General features: G+C 40.9%; 1 protein-coding gene across 1 annotated transcript; it reads left to right on the top strand.

The window, feature by feature from the left end:
* The first annotated feature begins 5,043 nt into the window (after positions 1 to 5,043).
* Positions 5,044 to 5,706, top strand: LOC105421553 (uncharacterized). The gene has a single exon (XM_011629347.1). The coding sequence runs from the start codon at positions 5,044 to 5,046 to the stop codon at positions 5,704 to 5,706; it is 663 nt and encodes a 220-aa protein (XP_011627649.1).
* The last annotated feature ends 10,245 nt before the right edge of the window (positions 5,707 to 15,951 follow it).

The following is a 15,951-nucleotide window of genomic DNA, read 5'->3' as shown; positions in this document are numbered from 1 at the left end:
TGTATCAAACCACCCGGGTGACTATTGCTCATCAATCTCAGGCCCATGTAGGCCAACATATACCTGAAGTTTCAACTTATCAGTCTATGCTTAGGAACTCACCAACTAGTGGGCCTACTGCCATGCCAAATACTCATCAAGAAGGCACCTTAAAAGTAATGCAGGATATGCTTGTAAGAATGAGCATGCATGAAATTCTACCCTTAAAGGCCTATGTTCATGAGACCCTTTGAGGCATGGAAGACCTTCCCTTGGGATTTTTTGTCCTAGAATTTAGAAACAAGTTCAATGGGAAGAGCGATCCAGATACTCACATCATCCGTTCGAGCTTTGTGAGACAAGCCTAATCAACTGAAGGCTATCTTTTCACAAACATTGACCGGTGAGGCCTTGAACTAGCATCGAAGAACAATGTCCGCTCAACCACACATCTCTCAAGATGAAATGTTCAACCTATTCGTGTCTCACTACCACGGGTCGACACCAAAACCTCTCTCCATGAGCGAACTTAGTGCAACAAAATAAAACCCAGGAGAACCCTTCGAGGATTTCATCGGTCGATTCCGCGAGGTGGCAATGCGGGTCATAGAATGTCCACTTACAAACTCAGCCAACATCTTCATAGTCTTAGAGAATGCCGCTCTCGAGTACAAGACCTTCTTTAGCCAAGATCTTATCCCCCAGTCTTTTGACTCCATGATCGAGTGGGTGGCACGGCATGAAAGGGCCAGAGGGGCACCCCTCAGCACCAAGCCCGACAACAAGCCGATAATAGCTCCCCAAACTAAGAACAAAAACAAGGGGAATGCTTTCGGTCAGGTTAATAAGATTGTCATTAACGGGTCGGCCCAAGGTTCAGCTGCGCAACACAATAATCAGAATCAAAACCGAAAGGGTCAGCTTAGAGCCAACGCTCAAAATAATCACCAAAGGTGAGTGGATAATTTCACCCCTCTCAAAGACCCATTAAAAAAAGTGTTGGAATTACTCTTGACTAAGAATATGGTTTATCTCTCGCCACCATCTGAACCACCATTTCAAGTCACGGAATAATCTTAAATTGGGGTTTAAGATTTGATGTCCTAAAAAATAATCTTAAATTGGGGTTTTATTAGAGATACTGAATAGAGAAAATGCTCTAGCGGCTGCATAATATTTAGAAAAACAAAAAGCAACTCTAGTGAATTACTATAGAACTGGGTAATGCAATAAGGGAGGGGATAGATGGAAATTAGGTCTTCTCTTTGACTCTCGACGATAATTGCATTTGGATGACGCAACCGTCTATACACGGTCCAGAAACGCAGTAACTGCACACTCTTCACTCCACCCACCATGCATGAAAGAGCACCGAGGTGGTGACGGCGAGAATACCCCACCTTGCCAATACACCATGGATAGTATTATGAAGCAACTAGCTGTATTGTTCATTGTAGCTTTGTTCCTAGCTCACAATGTTAGAGGACAAAGGCCTGAGGATGGAGAGGATGATGGGCTGGGTGACTCTCGATTCATTGGTGGTAGGCGATCGAGTTCGATCGAGGCCGGGGTGTCGCTTTTGTGATCGGTGCTGTGGGTTTGGAGACAGTGGCCTAGGTGACGGCGGCGGTGGTGGTCTTGGCGGCGGTGGTGGTTTAGGTGGTGGTGGTGGAGGAGGAAAAGGAGGAGGCTTTGGCGCTGGAGGCAGTGCTAGTGGCGGCAATGGAGGGGGTGGAGGTTTTGGAGGTGGAGGTGGTGGTGGTGCTGGCGGTGGAAGTGGTGGTGGTTTTGGTGCTGGTGGAGGTCTTGGAGGAGTTAGTGGTGCAGGAGGATTTTGTGGTGGCGGCAGCGGTGGTGGTGGAGCTGGACGGGGGCAGGGTAGCGGTTTTGGTGCGGGAGGTGGTGCTGGTAGTGGTGTTGGCGGAGTTGGTGGAGGTGGAGGGTTTGGGGGAGGTGGCGGTGGTGGTGCTGGTGTTGGTGCTGGAGGGGGGCATGGTAGCGGTTTTGGTGAGGGAGGTGGTGTTGGCAGTGGTGCTGGCAAAGTTGGTGGAGGTGGGGGGTTTGGGGGAGGTGGTGGCGGTGGTGGCGGTGGTGTTGGCGGAGGAGCCGGACATGGTGGAGGCTTTGGTGCTAGTGGTGGTGTAGGCAGCAGTGCAAGTGGTGCAGTTGGTGGAGGTGGAGGTGGAGGATTCAGTGGCGGCAGTGATGGTGGGGCTGGTGGAGTAAAAGGTGGTGGTTTTGGTGGAGGGGGAGGACTAGGTGGTGGTGTTGGTGAAGGTGGAGGACTTGGTGGCGGTGGTGGTGGTGGCATTGGAGTTGGTGGAGTATCAGGACATGGTGGAGGTCATGGTGCAGGTGGTGGAGTTGTTGGTGGTGGAGGTTTAGGTGGAGCTCATGGAGGAAGTTTAGGCGGTGAGTTAGGAAAGGGTGCTGGGGTGGGTGGAATAGGGATAGGGGTCGGAGTCGGTGTGGGCGTGGGTGGCAGCTCAGGCGGCGGAGCTGGATCTGGTAGTGGTGCAGGAGGTGATGGGGGACATTGAACTTCCACACCTTGTTTACGCAAAAGTGAAAAAAGAAAGTGAACGAGAACTTCAACACATTGTCTGCCTAAGCTCTCCATTTTCAAGATTTCAGTTTTCATGTTTGTATTGTCTATCCGAACGCTTGTAGCATAAGTAGATGTAGCATGGATCAATTTGTTCTTAAAATGAGCAAATAAAAACAAGAGTTGATCTCCCTTGGATTAGCAATGCATTTTTAAGATGTTTTGTTTTCAAGTAAGGTAATCCATTAAGCAAACTTAAAGAAAAAGGGCATAGAATAGTGATAGAAGATACATACCCAAAAAGACGATATTCAAAGGATAAGAAACCCGACTACTCAAAGAAGGACAACTCAATCGAAGGCCCACTAAATATTTAACTTAAAAGAAAGTATAAGATGAGGCCATTAACTTTTGACACAGAGGGATCACATGTTTGTCGTAGCCATCAAATGTAAAATCAATGGCTAAGATTGTATCATTGATTGTGCACATTGCTCAATTAGATTTTTATTGAACTTTGTAACTTATTCTTAGTGTCCAGATCTCATATCAAATGGCTAGTAACATTTGTGACCTTCTTGTGGCAAAACTAAATGATCTCTTAATATACATTCTCGTTCTCTTAACTTAGTGCTCCCCTTACGACATGCAAGGATCTATATGAAATAACTACAAATGTACTCCCTCCAGAACAAATCTACACATGTAGAGCATGTTTGACAGAGGAGTTTCAGAAAGCTGTGGAATGAAAGTAAGTATCTCGGCTTTCCAAGTTGTTAGAATTGTCATATTCTTTACTGGTAAATTGGTTTCCTCTCAATTGCACACAAAATTTTTAATGATCGTACAATTTTTCATAAATTCCAAATCTAACAACTTGCTAATACAAATTCTTATTTATTCAGTTCAAAATGTACACGTCAGTTTATGCAATTTTTCAATTCTCATTGTAACTCATACTATTCGGTAATACAGTTTCTTACAAGTTCTAATTTGCATATCTCGGGCATAGGTGGGTTTTCTTTCTAGCATGTTAATATAGTGGGATGGGCTACAACTTGGCTTCTACGATTATTACACAAGAGTCAGAAGTCCGAAATCCTAGGCAGCCATTTTTTTTAATTTTTTTTGTTTTTTGGATTATTCAATGGAGAAGATAGGCCCTTACCCCTTTTTTTAAGTAGATTTTTGAAGGGGTCAATGAGGTGGTGTTAATGGTAGAAATGAAAACCATAATGTGGAGACTAGGTGTGGGGATGCTTCTATCATGACCCAGCCCTTTTCCTAAATATTAATTGAGAGGAGAAAAAATCCTATGCACAATAGGAATTGACTTAACCTTTGGCATGCCGAGCTCTAGGGTATTGTCTAGGGACCAGTACCACAAGTGGAGAGGGTATAGCGATGGCCTTCGGCTGGGAATCTCACGGGTGAACAGGAAGAGAGATGATCGTAAGGCAGTGCCCTCAAAGCAAGACCCTTTAAACGTAACCTCACGAGGCATGTATGGTGTCCATCACAAGGGAAGGGAATCTTGCAGAGGTTATCTGTGTAGGATGCAAGAGGGTCGGAGCTTTGCTTTTGTCATCCCAGGCCATGTCGAGTGAGGTAACGATCGGCACCACATATGGGCCAATGTTCTATAGATAAGGAGTGAAGGCGTATGAGAAAGATTGGCATCTAGAGACCTAGGTGGTAGCCTACAGAACAATGTCATTGCTTGTGTTGCAGTATGCAGAGTGCCCGATATGTTAAGAATCTAATGCCTCTGAGTCACATGAACATTGCCAACTTTAATGGATCATTGTGTAACTTTAATGGATCATTGTGTAATAATCAAGTGTGGCCTACTATAGAACCTCAACAGAGTGCATGATTCCACTAAGCATTGGACGGATCAATCCAACGGAGTGCTAGTCGCTCATAAGTAGACTCGCTCAGGCTCATAGTCATCATAGGTGGACACCACTGTCGTTTCATCAGGAGTGCTAGTCGCTGGACTCAGGGCTTGTTAAAAATAAGCTTGATTATTTCAAGGGCATTTTGGGTATTAAATTTAAATGTAAGGGACATTTTGAGAAAGTTATGTTAAGGGTAATTTCGGAATGATGTAAAAGAATTGTGTAGAGTTCCAAAACTACAATTCCAAGATTGAGAGAGAGATTAATTCCAAGATTGAGAGAGAAGAGTCCCAAGATTGAGAGAGAGGAGTCCAAAGCATGCTATGCATGCAAATTTGAATTGGGAATGAGTGAAGTCAAGAATTTTCTTGAATAATCATGTAATTTCGTCCATGCATATAGATTGTAAGTAATGAGGGGGAAAACTTCAATAGAATTATGTAGAAAGAGCCTAGAAAGCTCCTAAGTGGTCTATATATACATGTACTATATTTTTTATACAAGAAGAATGAAGAAATTAAGTTGAATTGAGTTCTTTTGTGTGCATAACTACAAATTCAAGTAAACCTTCTTCTTCCCTAGTTTCTAACATGTGGTATTAGAGCAAAGTGCTTAAGAATGGCCCCCTTGATCCAGCCACAAATTCTCCTTCTCACCAAAGACAACTATGAGAATTGGAGTATTCAAATGAATGCATTGTTGGGGTCTCAAGATGCTTGGGATATTGTTGAAAAGGGGTATGTCGAATCGGCAACCCCGCAAGAAGAAACCGCTTTGGATCAAAATCAAAGAAGCGTGCTAAAGGAGTTGAGAAGGTTGGACAAGAAAGTTCTCTTTCTTATTTACCAAGGACTTGATGAGAGCACTTTTCAGAAAATTTATTCCATTGGAAATTCAAAGAAGATATGGGAGATTCTTCAAAATTCTTTGAAAGGAGTGGAAAAGATGAAAAAAGTGCACCTTCAAACTCTTAGGGCTGAGTTTGAGGCATTGAAAATGCATGAATCCGAAAATATTTCGGAATACTTCTCAAGGGTAAACCAATTGAGAAGAAATGGAGAAAATATAGATGATGTAAGAGTAATGGAGAAAATACTACGATCACTAGATCGTAAGTATGAGCAAATTGTTGTAGCCATTGAAGAATCAAAAGATTTAGAGGCTATGACTATTGATGAACTCTTGGGTTTCTTGCATGCCCATGAACAAAGATTACAAAAAAGGACTCAAATCTTCGGAGCATGTAATACAAATAAAACTTACAATGAACGAAGAGAATGAAGAATCTCGTGGAGGAAGAGGCCAAAGAGGTCGTGACAATGGAAGGAGAGGACGTGGTAGAGGCAACTTTAACTATGGAGGCATGAGAGATCAAAACCACCCACAAGCTCAAAGAGGACGAGGAAGAGCTAATTTTTTGAGGCCATACAATCATTCAAAGTATGGAAAATCAACTATTCAATGTTATATGTGCAAAAAATATGGCCATTATAGTTCAGAGTGTAGATACCGTTCCCAAAATGATGTATTTGAAGAAGCTAATTTTGTTGAAAAGAAAAATGATGAAAAAGAACTAACTTTGCTATCAGCTTATAATGATAAGAATGATAATCAAATGGATACTTGGTATCTTGACACCGGTGCAAGCAATTACATGTGTGGTAGAAAGAAATTGTTTGTGGAATTAAATGAATTAAGTCATGGGCATGTAACATTTGGAGACTTATCAAAAAGACTTTGAAAAGGCAAAGGTAAAATTTTTATAGAAATGAAAAATGGTGGTCATTAATTTATTTTTGATGTATATTATGTGCCGGACATGAAAAATAACATTTTGAGTGTGGGTCAATTATTAGAAAAAGGCTATAATATTGTTATGAAAAATGGTAGCCTTTATTTGAGGGACCAAAGAAACAATTTGATTGCCAAAGTGATTATGACTAAGAGAAGAATGTTTCCAACGAATATCAAAAGTGAATGTGAAATGCCTCAAATCTATTTTGAATGATGATTCATGGTTATGGTATTTTCGTTTTGGGCATCTTAATTTGGGTAGCTTGAAATTGTTGCCAAGAGCAAAAATGGTGAATGGTTGGCCATGGATAAAGCAACCCGATGGAGTATGTGAGGGGTGCATTGTAGGAAAGCAACATCGAGAAAGCTTCAAGAGTGGAAAATCAAGGAAAGCACAAAAGCCTCTCCAAGTTGTGCATACGGATGTGTGTGGACCACTTGAGCCCATCTCACATAGAAAGAGTTGGTACATTCTAACCTTTATTGATGATTATCGTAGCAAAACATGGGCTTATCTCCTTCAAGAAAAATCGGAAGTTTTTTAAGTGTTTAAAAAATTCAAAGCTTTTGTGGAGAAACAAGGTGGTTTTCAAATTAAAGTGATAAGATTGTATAAAGGTGGAGAATATAATTCTAATGCTTTCCAAAAATTTTGTAAAGAACGTAGAATTTGCCACTAAAGGGCCACATCCTACACACCACAACAAAATGGTGTGGCGGAAAGAAAGAATAAAACTATTTTGAATATGGCAAGATGCATGTTAAAAGAAAAAGAAATGCCAAAGGAATTTTTGGCCGAGGCCATTACTTGTGCGGTATATTTGTTGAATAGGTGTCCCATAAAAGGTTTATGGTATAAGACACCCGAAGAAGCTTGGAGTTCATGCAAGCCAAATGTAGAGCATCTAAAAATCTTTGGGTGTGTGGCTTTTGCCAAAATTCCCGAAGAGTAAAGGGCAAAGCTTGCTGACAAAGGAGAAAAGTGTGTATTCATTAGCTATGGAGAAAATACAAAGGATTACAAGCTGTACAATCTCATTACTAAAAAGGATTCTTGAGTAGAGATGTGATATTTGATGAAATAGAGTATGGGATTGGAAAAATAATCACGAAAAGAAAACTATTGAGGTTGATGACGTGGAAGAAAAGGGACAAGTTGAGAAGGCTCTTTGAATCCTATTCATGATGCTTCTAGTGGCCAATCTCCTTTAACTAGTTAGTTCATCTCATAAGGCCATGAAAACAAAAAGCCTTCAAGAAATTTATTTGGTTACTCGTAGGCTTGATGTTGAAAATGAAGATCTCACATTGCTTTGTCTTTATGCAGATTTGGATCCTATTTATTTTGATGAAGTATGAAAAAGTAAAGTGTGGAAAGGGCCATGGATGAAGAGATTGAAGCAATTGAGATGAATGGCACATGGGAGCTTACAACACTTCCTAAGGACCACAAATCAATTGGTTTGAAATGGATTTACAAGACAAAGAGAAATGCTAATGGAGATATCGAAAGGTATAAAGCAAGGTTAGTTGCTAAAGGGTACAAGCAACGACTCGGAATTGACTATGATGAGGTATTTGCCCCATTGCTCATTTGGAAACTATTAGATTAATTATTTCTCTTGCAGCCCAAATGAAATGGAAATTTTTTCAAATGGATGTGAAATCAGCATTTTTGAATGGTGTTCTTGAAAAAGATGTGCATATTGAACAACCAATTGGTTATGTGAAAAAAGGCCAAGAAACTAAAGTCCACAAATTGACAAAGGCTTTGTATGGCTTAAAAAAAGCACCTAAGGCATGGAATAGTAGAATTGATAAATATTTTCTTGAAAATGATTTTTTTAGGTGCCCATATGAACATACCTTATGCATAAAGAAAATTGAAAATGGAGATATTTTACTAATTTGTTTATATGTTGATGACTTGATCTATACGGGAAATAATCCGGGCATGTTTAATTAATTCAAAGAATTCATGATTAAAGAGTTTGAAATGACCGACATTGGGCTTATGTCTTATTTCCTTGGCATTGAAGTTGAACAAGTGGATGATGGAATTTTTGTGTCATAAAAATCTTATGCAAAAGAAATTTTCAAGAAATTTAAATTGGAGAATTGTAATCTGGTAAATACACCGGTAGAAAGTGGTCTCAAATTTAGAAAAGAAGGTGATGGAGAAAGGGTTGATCTTACATTTTTCAAAAGTTTAGTGGGAAGCCTCCAGTACCTAACATGTACAAGACCGGATATTCTTTATGGAGTTGGTTTGGTAAGTCGGTAGATGGAGACTCCAAGTACCTCTCACTTGAAAGCGGCAAAAAGGATTCTTCGGTATATCAAAGGCATATTTGACAATGGTTTATTTTATTCATGTTCCAATGTTTGTGATCTTGTAGGTTTTGTTGATAGTGATTGGGCCGGACACTTGGATGATAGGAAAAACACTTCTGGGTATGTGTTCTACATGGGGAGTACGACATTCACGTGGTCATCGAAGAAATAACCGATCGTGATACTATCAACTTGTGAGGCCGAGTATGTAGCCCCCACATCAAGTACTTGTCATGCATTGTGGCTACAGTATCTTCTTAAAGAACTTTTAAAGCCTCAAGAGATTCCCACCAAAATCCATGTAGATAACCAGTCAGCAATTGCATTGGCAAAGAACCTAGTGTTTCATGAGAGAAGCAAGCACATTGATACACTGTTCCATTTCATTCGGGACCATTATACAAAGACGCAAGATCAAGTTGCCGACATTTTTTCAAAACCTCTCAATCATGAAATTGTTTCAAAAATTGAAATTTATGTTAGGAGCAAACAAGTTGGAAAATAAAGCTTAAGGGGGGATGTTAAAAATAAACTTGATTATATTCAAGGGCATTTTGGATATTAGATTTATGTTAAGGGTAATTTTGGAATGATGTAAACGAATTGTGTAGAGTTCTAAAACTACAATTCCAAGATTGAGAGAGAAGAGTCCCAAGATTGAGAGAGAGGAGTCCAAAGCATGCTATGCATGCAAATTTGAATTGGGAATGAGTGAAGTCTAGAATTTTTTTGAATAATATTGTAATTTCGTCCATGCATATAGATTGTAAGTTATGAGAGGGAAAACTTCACTAGAAAGAGTCTAGAAAGCTCCTAAGTGTTCTATATATACATGTACTATGTTTTTATACAAGTAGAATGAAGAAATTGAGTTGAATTGAGTTCTTTTGTGTGCATAACTACAAATTCAAGTAAGCCTTCTTCCTCCCTATTTTCTAACAGGGCTCGTCAATGAAAGTCGAGATGTAGATAAGGAAGGCAAAGGCCTCATGGATTGAGACCCTATGGCAGTCCGAACATGGCTAGACTCAGGGCTTGTCAATGAAAGTCGAGATGTAGATGTGGAAGGCAAAGGCCTCTTGGGTTGAGACCCTATGGCGGTACGGACATGGCTAGAAATTCAGGTGACTGGTGCTGAAGGCATAGTTGCCCATGAGAGGGTCACAAATAGACCTAATAAGAATGAAGAAGACCATGGTGTATGCATCAATCAAAGAGATTTGATAGAAATCAAATTTTCAAGCAACGAGAGAGAGGGAGAGAATTTAATCTTGAACACAAAATACAAAAGGCAGAACGACAAACCCTTCCATAGTGGGATAACCAAGAATTTGATTCACCTAAAAATGTGATATATGAGCTTGAAAAGAAATATGTTCCCATCAAAGAACAAACTAGATTTTCAAAGTCCTCAAAAATTCAAGAGCTATTCTTTAAAATCAAGTTCAGGAAGAATTTCAAGTGTTAGTGAAACCTTCATTTTATATATACCGAATCTTGTATATAGAAAGGACCACATTTGATCGACAGTGCAAGGGGTCACTAGGTCTGAAAACAGAGCATCCTGATTATAAAATCATTCGAAATTGGAAGCTTTCTGAATCCAAAATGGTTCGCAATCAGGTTGGGCCATAAAAATATGAATCCATTGACTTTTGTTGCTCTAAAAATCTTCATGTATATCTTAGGATATTCGGTACTGAAATATCTTACCTAAACTTCATGGTTATTGAGATTTGATATCGTTTTAATCAATTGTGAGATTGTTTTTTCTATATAATGAAAGAATCTCTTACTTGAACTCAAAAGCAAAGCTCTCTTCCTATTTGCCCTAATGAGAAATCATGGTCAAATTTAATTCAATCTTTTTGCAAACAATTTCTGAGGATTCCCAATTAATCTAGAACAAACCACTATCAATCTACGTCACCAAACTGCATCTCTCTCTCTCTGCATTGTTTTGAAAGGTTAAGTCTTTACATAGAGAGGTGGGGAGGAACATGGGTGGATAACCGCAGTTCTAAATATTACTTGGGTTGATTATCGACTTTTTTTCCCATTACTTTATATAAGGCAAGTTTGTTAAAGTGATTTAGAATAACATATTACCAATTACCATTCGGACCCCTGTGATATATATGATGGACCCGGTTTCTATGCGGCCAAACTCGCATATGTAGAAATGCGGACTTTTTAATAAATCTATTTTTGAGATGAATTTTATGACTTAATTTTTAAAGACATAATCTTCAACATGGAGATTATGAATATGAAAAAATAAATAAATTTTAAAAATTAGAAATAATAATTCTAGTAAGAAAATATTTGAACCGTTAGTTTCCATTGTTTTTAGATGAAAGATCTACTTGCATTCATCTTTAAGATAGATGCTTTACACTTTCTAGACCACATATGTAGAAATGCGGTTCAGCATGCATGAAACAAATTTCCATATATGATATATGGATAGAGAGCTTACTTAACAAAGAGCAACATATCCAAAAACCATCTCATTTCACCATGGTGTTTGGGAGAAATGGCCTCAACAAGATTGTGATTTTTGTATTGATTTTGATGTATTATGGTATATGGTGAAAAGTAACTCAAGTCAGTGTTGAGTAGTATAGTACATGTGTAGTATATGAGAATGGGGTTGGGTTCGTGGTGGTAGTACCACTTGTGCCCTAGCTAAAGTCTAGGCTTCCATTATCACCTAACGTATTAAAAAATCACTAACGATTTCAAAAAATGGGTAGGGGCTCGTCATCCCAACTGAATTACCCAAAAAAAAATTTCCCTTTAATAAATAGTATCAAATGATATGAGATTGAACTTAGATTTTAAAGTTATATTTTTTGAGGTATCTTCTATTGTGATTCAATGTCCCGATTCCACCGGACAAAAATTTCCAGTGGTCTCTTTTAAATCAACACACTTTTTCATGCTACCCAAGCCACCATCCATGCTATCAAAATTTTCTCTAGCATATCTTGGCCTCTTAATATCCTAAGGAAAATTGTTTCATGCGGTCTGGACTGCATTTCTACATATGTGGGCTTGGCTGCATAGAAACTGGGTCCGTTTTGGAAAATTGTTTCATATGGGCTGGACCGCATTTCTACATATGCAGTCCAGAAAGTGTAAAGCATCCATCTTAAAGATGGATGCAAGTAGGTGTTCCATCTTAAAAACAATGGAAACAAACAGTCCAGAGGTACAAAGATTAAATAGGTGCTCTATTTAAAAGGAAAGGTTTCTATGCTTCCCCTACAACATAGAAGTTCTATCCTCCCCCCTACCATCCAGCCGTCCAATTTGGGGAATTTAATTTTGGCTCTAGGGCTGACTAGTAGGTTCCCTTTATAGGCGTTTGATCCAAATCTAGTTGTTGGGGAATTTGATTTTGGCTCTGGGTTTGTTGGCGTTCGATCTCATTCTAGTTGTTGGAGAAGGAATTTTGGATTGCACTAAGTGCCTTGCAATTTTTCTTGTTGTGGATGGTTGAGGTTGCGTCAGCTTGTTTATTTTAATCCAAGCACCCTTTTGGGTTTTCACTTGAACTAAGTAGGAGTGGTGCCACAAGAGTGGTTTTCGCTAACTCCTTTTATTGAGGTACTTTTACATGTGACTTCGAGGTCAAGTTTGCCTTTTTTTATTTCCATTTTTACTTATGGCGCCCTTTGCGGGTTATCGCCATGCCCGATTTTCTTGTTTTCAAGACACTTTTACTCATGGCTTCATGGTCATGCCTGTCTGTCATTTTTTTTACTCATGGTGCCCTTGCGAGTTTTCACCATGCCCAAAATTTCTTTATTTTTGGTAGTTTTTACCCAAAGCTTTATGGCTATGTCTGCCTGAAGCTTCTGTGTTTACTCATAACGGTTCTCATCATGTCAGGCTTCTTCTTTCTCTCTTCTCCTTTCTTTTTTTTGAAGGGACTCTCTCTTGGAGGGGTCCTTCTTGGATTGGGGTCATTGGGGCTGGGAAGACCGTAGATGAACTGTCAGAGGATAGAGGTATGACATAGCCGCATGTTTGTGCAAAGAAGCACACTAGGGCTGTGTCATGTGTGGGCGAGTGGAGTTCGGGGAAGCAGTTTTCTTCATGATCCGTTGATTGTTGAAGTGGCTTTTTGGAGACGAAACGGATCCACGAGGAGGTGAAATGTCGTTAGAAAGGTGGGAGGTCTCCGTGACGGGCTCGCGGATAGGGGAAATGTCGTCAGGAAGGCGGAACGTTTTGAAGATGGGAGTTTTAACTCGGGGTCAAACGACGTGTCGCCAAGAAATAGACACGTCGCCATCTTAGGATGTGAAATGTTTTTATGAGGAGCCTACTATCCGGAGCAAATTTTAATAAATGTGGTGGTAGGTGGGGATTTGGACGGATTTGCGGGTAGATGAGGCATCGTCAGAAAAGAGAAACGACGGGGAGATTTGACTCGTGGTTTAATCGAGGCCCCGCTTGGGAGGCGAAGTGGCGAGAGACTGTCCTATGGTTAGAGAAAGTGATGCCTGGGAGGCAAAGCGACAAGAGATTGACGCGTGATTAGAAAAAGTGACACCAGGGAGGCGACACGTTTTCGTTGCCAATTCGTGGGTGAAGTGGCCCTTAAAATTGGGTCTAGAGGGAGAGTGGGGCATTTTCTGCCTTGGAATGCCCTACTTCTTCGGCCTTCTTCCTTCTGTAGAGTGAGAAAAGAGTTCTTTTGTATAGGCCTTAGCTAGCACCAGTGTTAGAGTTTTGAAAGGTTTTGATGATGACTCTGCAATTAATGGTGAGCTTGTGCTTGCTGACTCTCTTGGGGTACTGAAATAGAGTCTAAGGCTGTGCACAATATTTTGTAGGTCATCAGGCTTGAACCCAGTCTTGTTCATCAGAGAATGATGATGGATTGAGAAGGTTCTTGCTGGCCCATCATCTTCTTCTTGATGTTGAGTGAGAGATTTCTTGCTTGGATTCTTGCTTGTTGTTGCTCCCTTAACTACCTCCTGGTTCTTTTGCCTTTACTCGAGGGTGAAAAGGAGCAAGTTGTTATTTTCACTCTTTTCAAACTCCCTTTTTTGAAAAAGAATGACAGCTCGTCTTAGAAGACACTACCGCTATAGGAGGCGACGACGCATTTGGAGGCCATATCTCTGGACGGGTGACTTATTTTTGAATGGATTTATTTTTTTGTCGCTGCGGATTACTGTAACCATTGTTTTGTAATCCTTTTTGTTCATGAAATAAATTTTCCTTTATGTGGCTTGTGTTTCTTCTCCTCTCGTAGGTTGCTCATCTTTCTTTTCTTTCAGTGCTTAGTTCTTATCCCTCTTTGATGGCGGGGATGAAAAATGGGCTAGGAGACTTGTTTTGTGCCGGGGGACCCGCCAATTGTTTGGCTTGAATGGTTCGAATGCCCTCTCCAGTTTTCATTCGAGCCCTTTAGAGTGTGCATTATTTCTGGTATTCGCAAGGACCCCATCTTTTTTTTTTTTTTGGGCCACTTGATCGCTAAGGGTCCCTTGTGTGCAGATAGCGCAAGGAAGATAGCTCGCTTGTCTATCTAGTGTGGTGGTGCACAAGTGTGTGCTGAACCCTTGGGTAGGCCCGAGGTTTGTGTGGGTCAAGAGGGAGTATTGCGTACCCGAGATGAGTGGTGTTTTGCCAGAGACGCGTATTCTGTTAGAAGAGTTGAGTTGTGTGCGCAGGGTGATAGGACTGCGTGGTCTTTGCATTGAATAACGGGTCATCGCAGTTCTTGTGTTTTAACTGCATCGTGGTTGCGCACCATTTCGTTTGAGTGACATTTATGCTTCCGTGCAATCAAGTCGCACAACGTTTCGCTCGTGTGCCATTTACGGTTCTCTATATTGGAATCGTATGACATTTCATTCGCGTGCGGTTTGCGCTTCCACATGACTGGGCCACGTTTCGTTTCATTGGCTTGCGCGATACACTATCCTTCCTCAGTATAAAAAGATGGGTAAAGGCACATTTTCCTCATTTTTACCCAACGTTTTTACCCGAGGTAAAAAGCGTTAATTATTTTTCTGTGCCCCTTTTTCACCATGATTCTCGAGCAGAATCTCTTACCACCAGCAATGGCAAGTACAAGCTCCGCCCATCCTCAAGGTAGGATCCTCCCTTGTTTTGATTTGGTCTTTTATTTATTCTCTTCCTCTTTTTTTCCGTGTTTTCTTCCCAATCGTGGACCTTCATTTTTCCTAATTTTTTTCTATTGAGTTCCGAGTGTTTAAACAATTGTGCCATTGCTTTTTTCGGGGTCATTCTTGCCATCTGTTGAGCTTTGCTGGCATGAGTCCCTTCACCCAAAGTCCTTCACTCCCTTTTGTTGCGCCCTTGTGTGTTCACATTGTGTCAGGTTGGGGTCTTTTGTGTATGCTCTGCTCTGTGCGAGCATATTCTTTTGCGTGCTTGTTCTTGTGCATTTTTCAAGCACGTTCTATGGCATGATTTTATTCTTGCGTGCGTTTGATTTTGCACATGTCTGTATTTTCTCATGTACACATGTTCTCGTGTATGCCTCAGTGAGGCAACACTTGAACTTGTGTTTTTAGAGTCGCACGGGTGCTTTCAGCAGGTGCACTGGTTGCTCGTGCACGCATCTTGAGTGATGTTTGAGTTTTTGTGCCTACATGCCCCCAATTAGGGCACAAGTTGCGAACTCATTTGTTGCTCACTTTTTCTTTGGCTCTTTGTAGTAAAAATCCTTGACATAAACCAACTGCCCTGTGAAGGGGAGCTAGAGGGCAATTCTTATACTGATGCTTCTTTTAATCGAGGGACTTCTCTTGGGGCCCTTGAGCCTTTCCGAGAGACAAAGTGGCCTTCGAGTATCACCTACTTAGGGGAAGATGCCCAGCTCTGTAGGTACGAAGATGCTGGCGGGGAACCTCTCGTTCAAAGGGATGGTGTGCCCCTCTATCATGCTCTTCACAATGACTTTGATTCCAATGAGGATTTGCCTACGCTGGGGAAGAGGATGCTGACCAAGACGAACCTTCACTGGGCCCTTGGTGCTCTTCATTTTGTGGGAGAACATCAATATATGCAAGGGTACAACACTTGGACATTTGATGTCCTCAATTCACACGCTAGTACTTTGAGAAGATGCGAGCTGACCGTGGCGTGCCAGTGCTTGGCTGGTTATTACGACCGCTGCTCCAACACCATCAAAGCTCTATTGGAGACATGGTGCCATAAGACTAGTAGCTGGCATTTGGATGGAGGTGAGATGGGAATCACCCTCCTGGACTTGTGTTTCGTGGGTGGCTTTCTCATGCTGGGGGAGATGTATGAAGAATTTATACCCAACAACAGGGCTGCTTTTGGAGATCAGCAAATTAACAGAAAGCCAGCCCCTCCTGGTCTCCAGGAGTTGTTTGAGATTTA

Source organism: Amborella trichopoda, chromosome 2, assembly GCF_054954075.1.
Source record: "Amborella trichopoda isolate Santa Cruz 75 chromosome 2, AtrichopodaSantaCruz75HAP2 v2.0, whole genome shotgun sequence".
In the NCBI taxonomy this organism is placed as follows: Eukaryota; Viridiplantae; Streptophyta; class Magnoliopsida; order Amborellales; family Amborellaceae; genus Amborella; species Amborella trichopoda.
The sequence above is the reverse complement of the archived record's forward strand: the minus strand, read 5'-3'. Positions and strand labels throughout refer to the sequence as shown.

Bases quoted from the DNA above. Each gene is read 5' to 3' on its own strand.
- LOC105421553 (XM_011629347.1), top strand. From the start codon at position 5,044: ATGGCCCCCTTGATCCAGCCACAAATTCTCCTTCTCACCAAAGACAAC.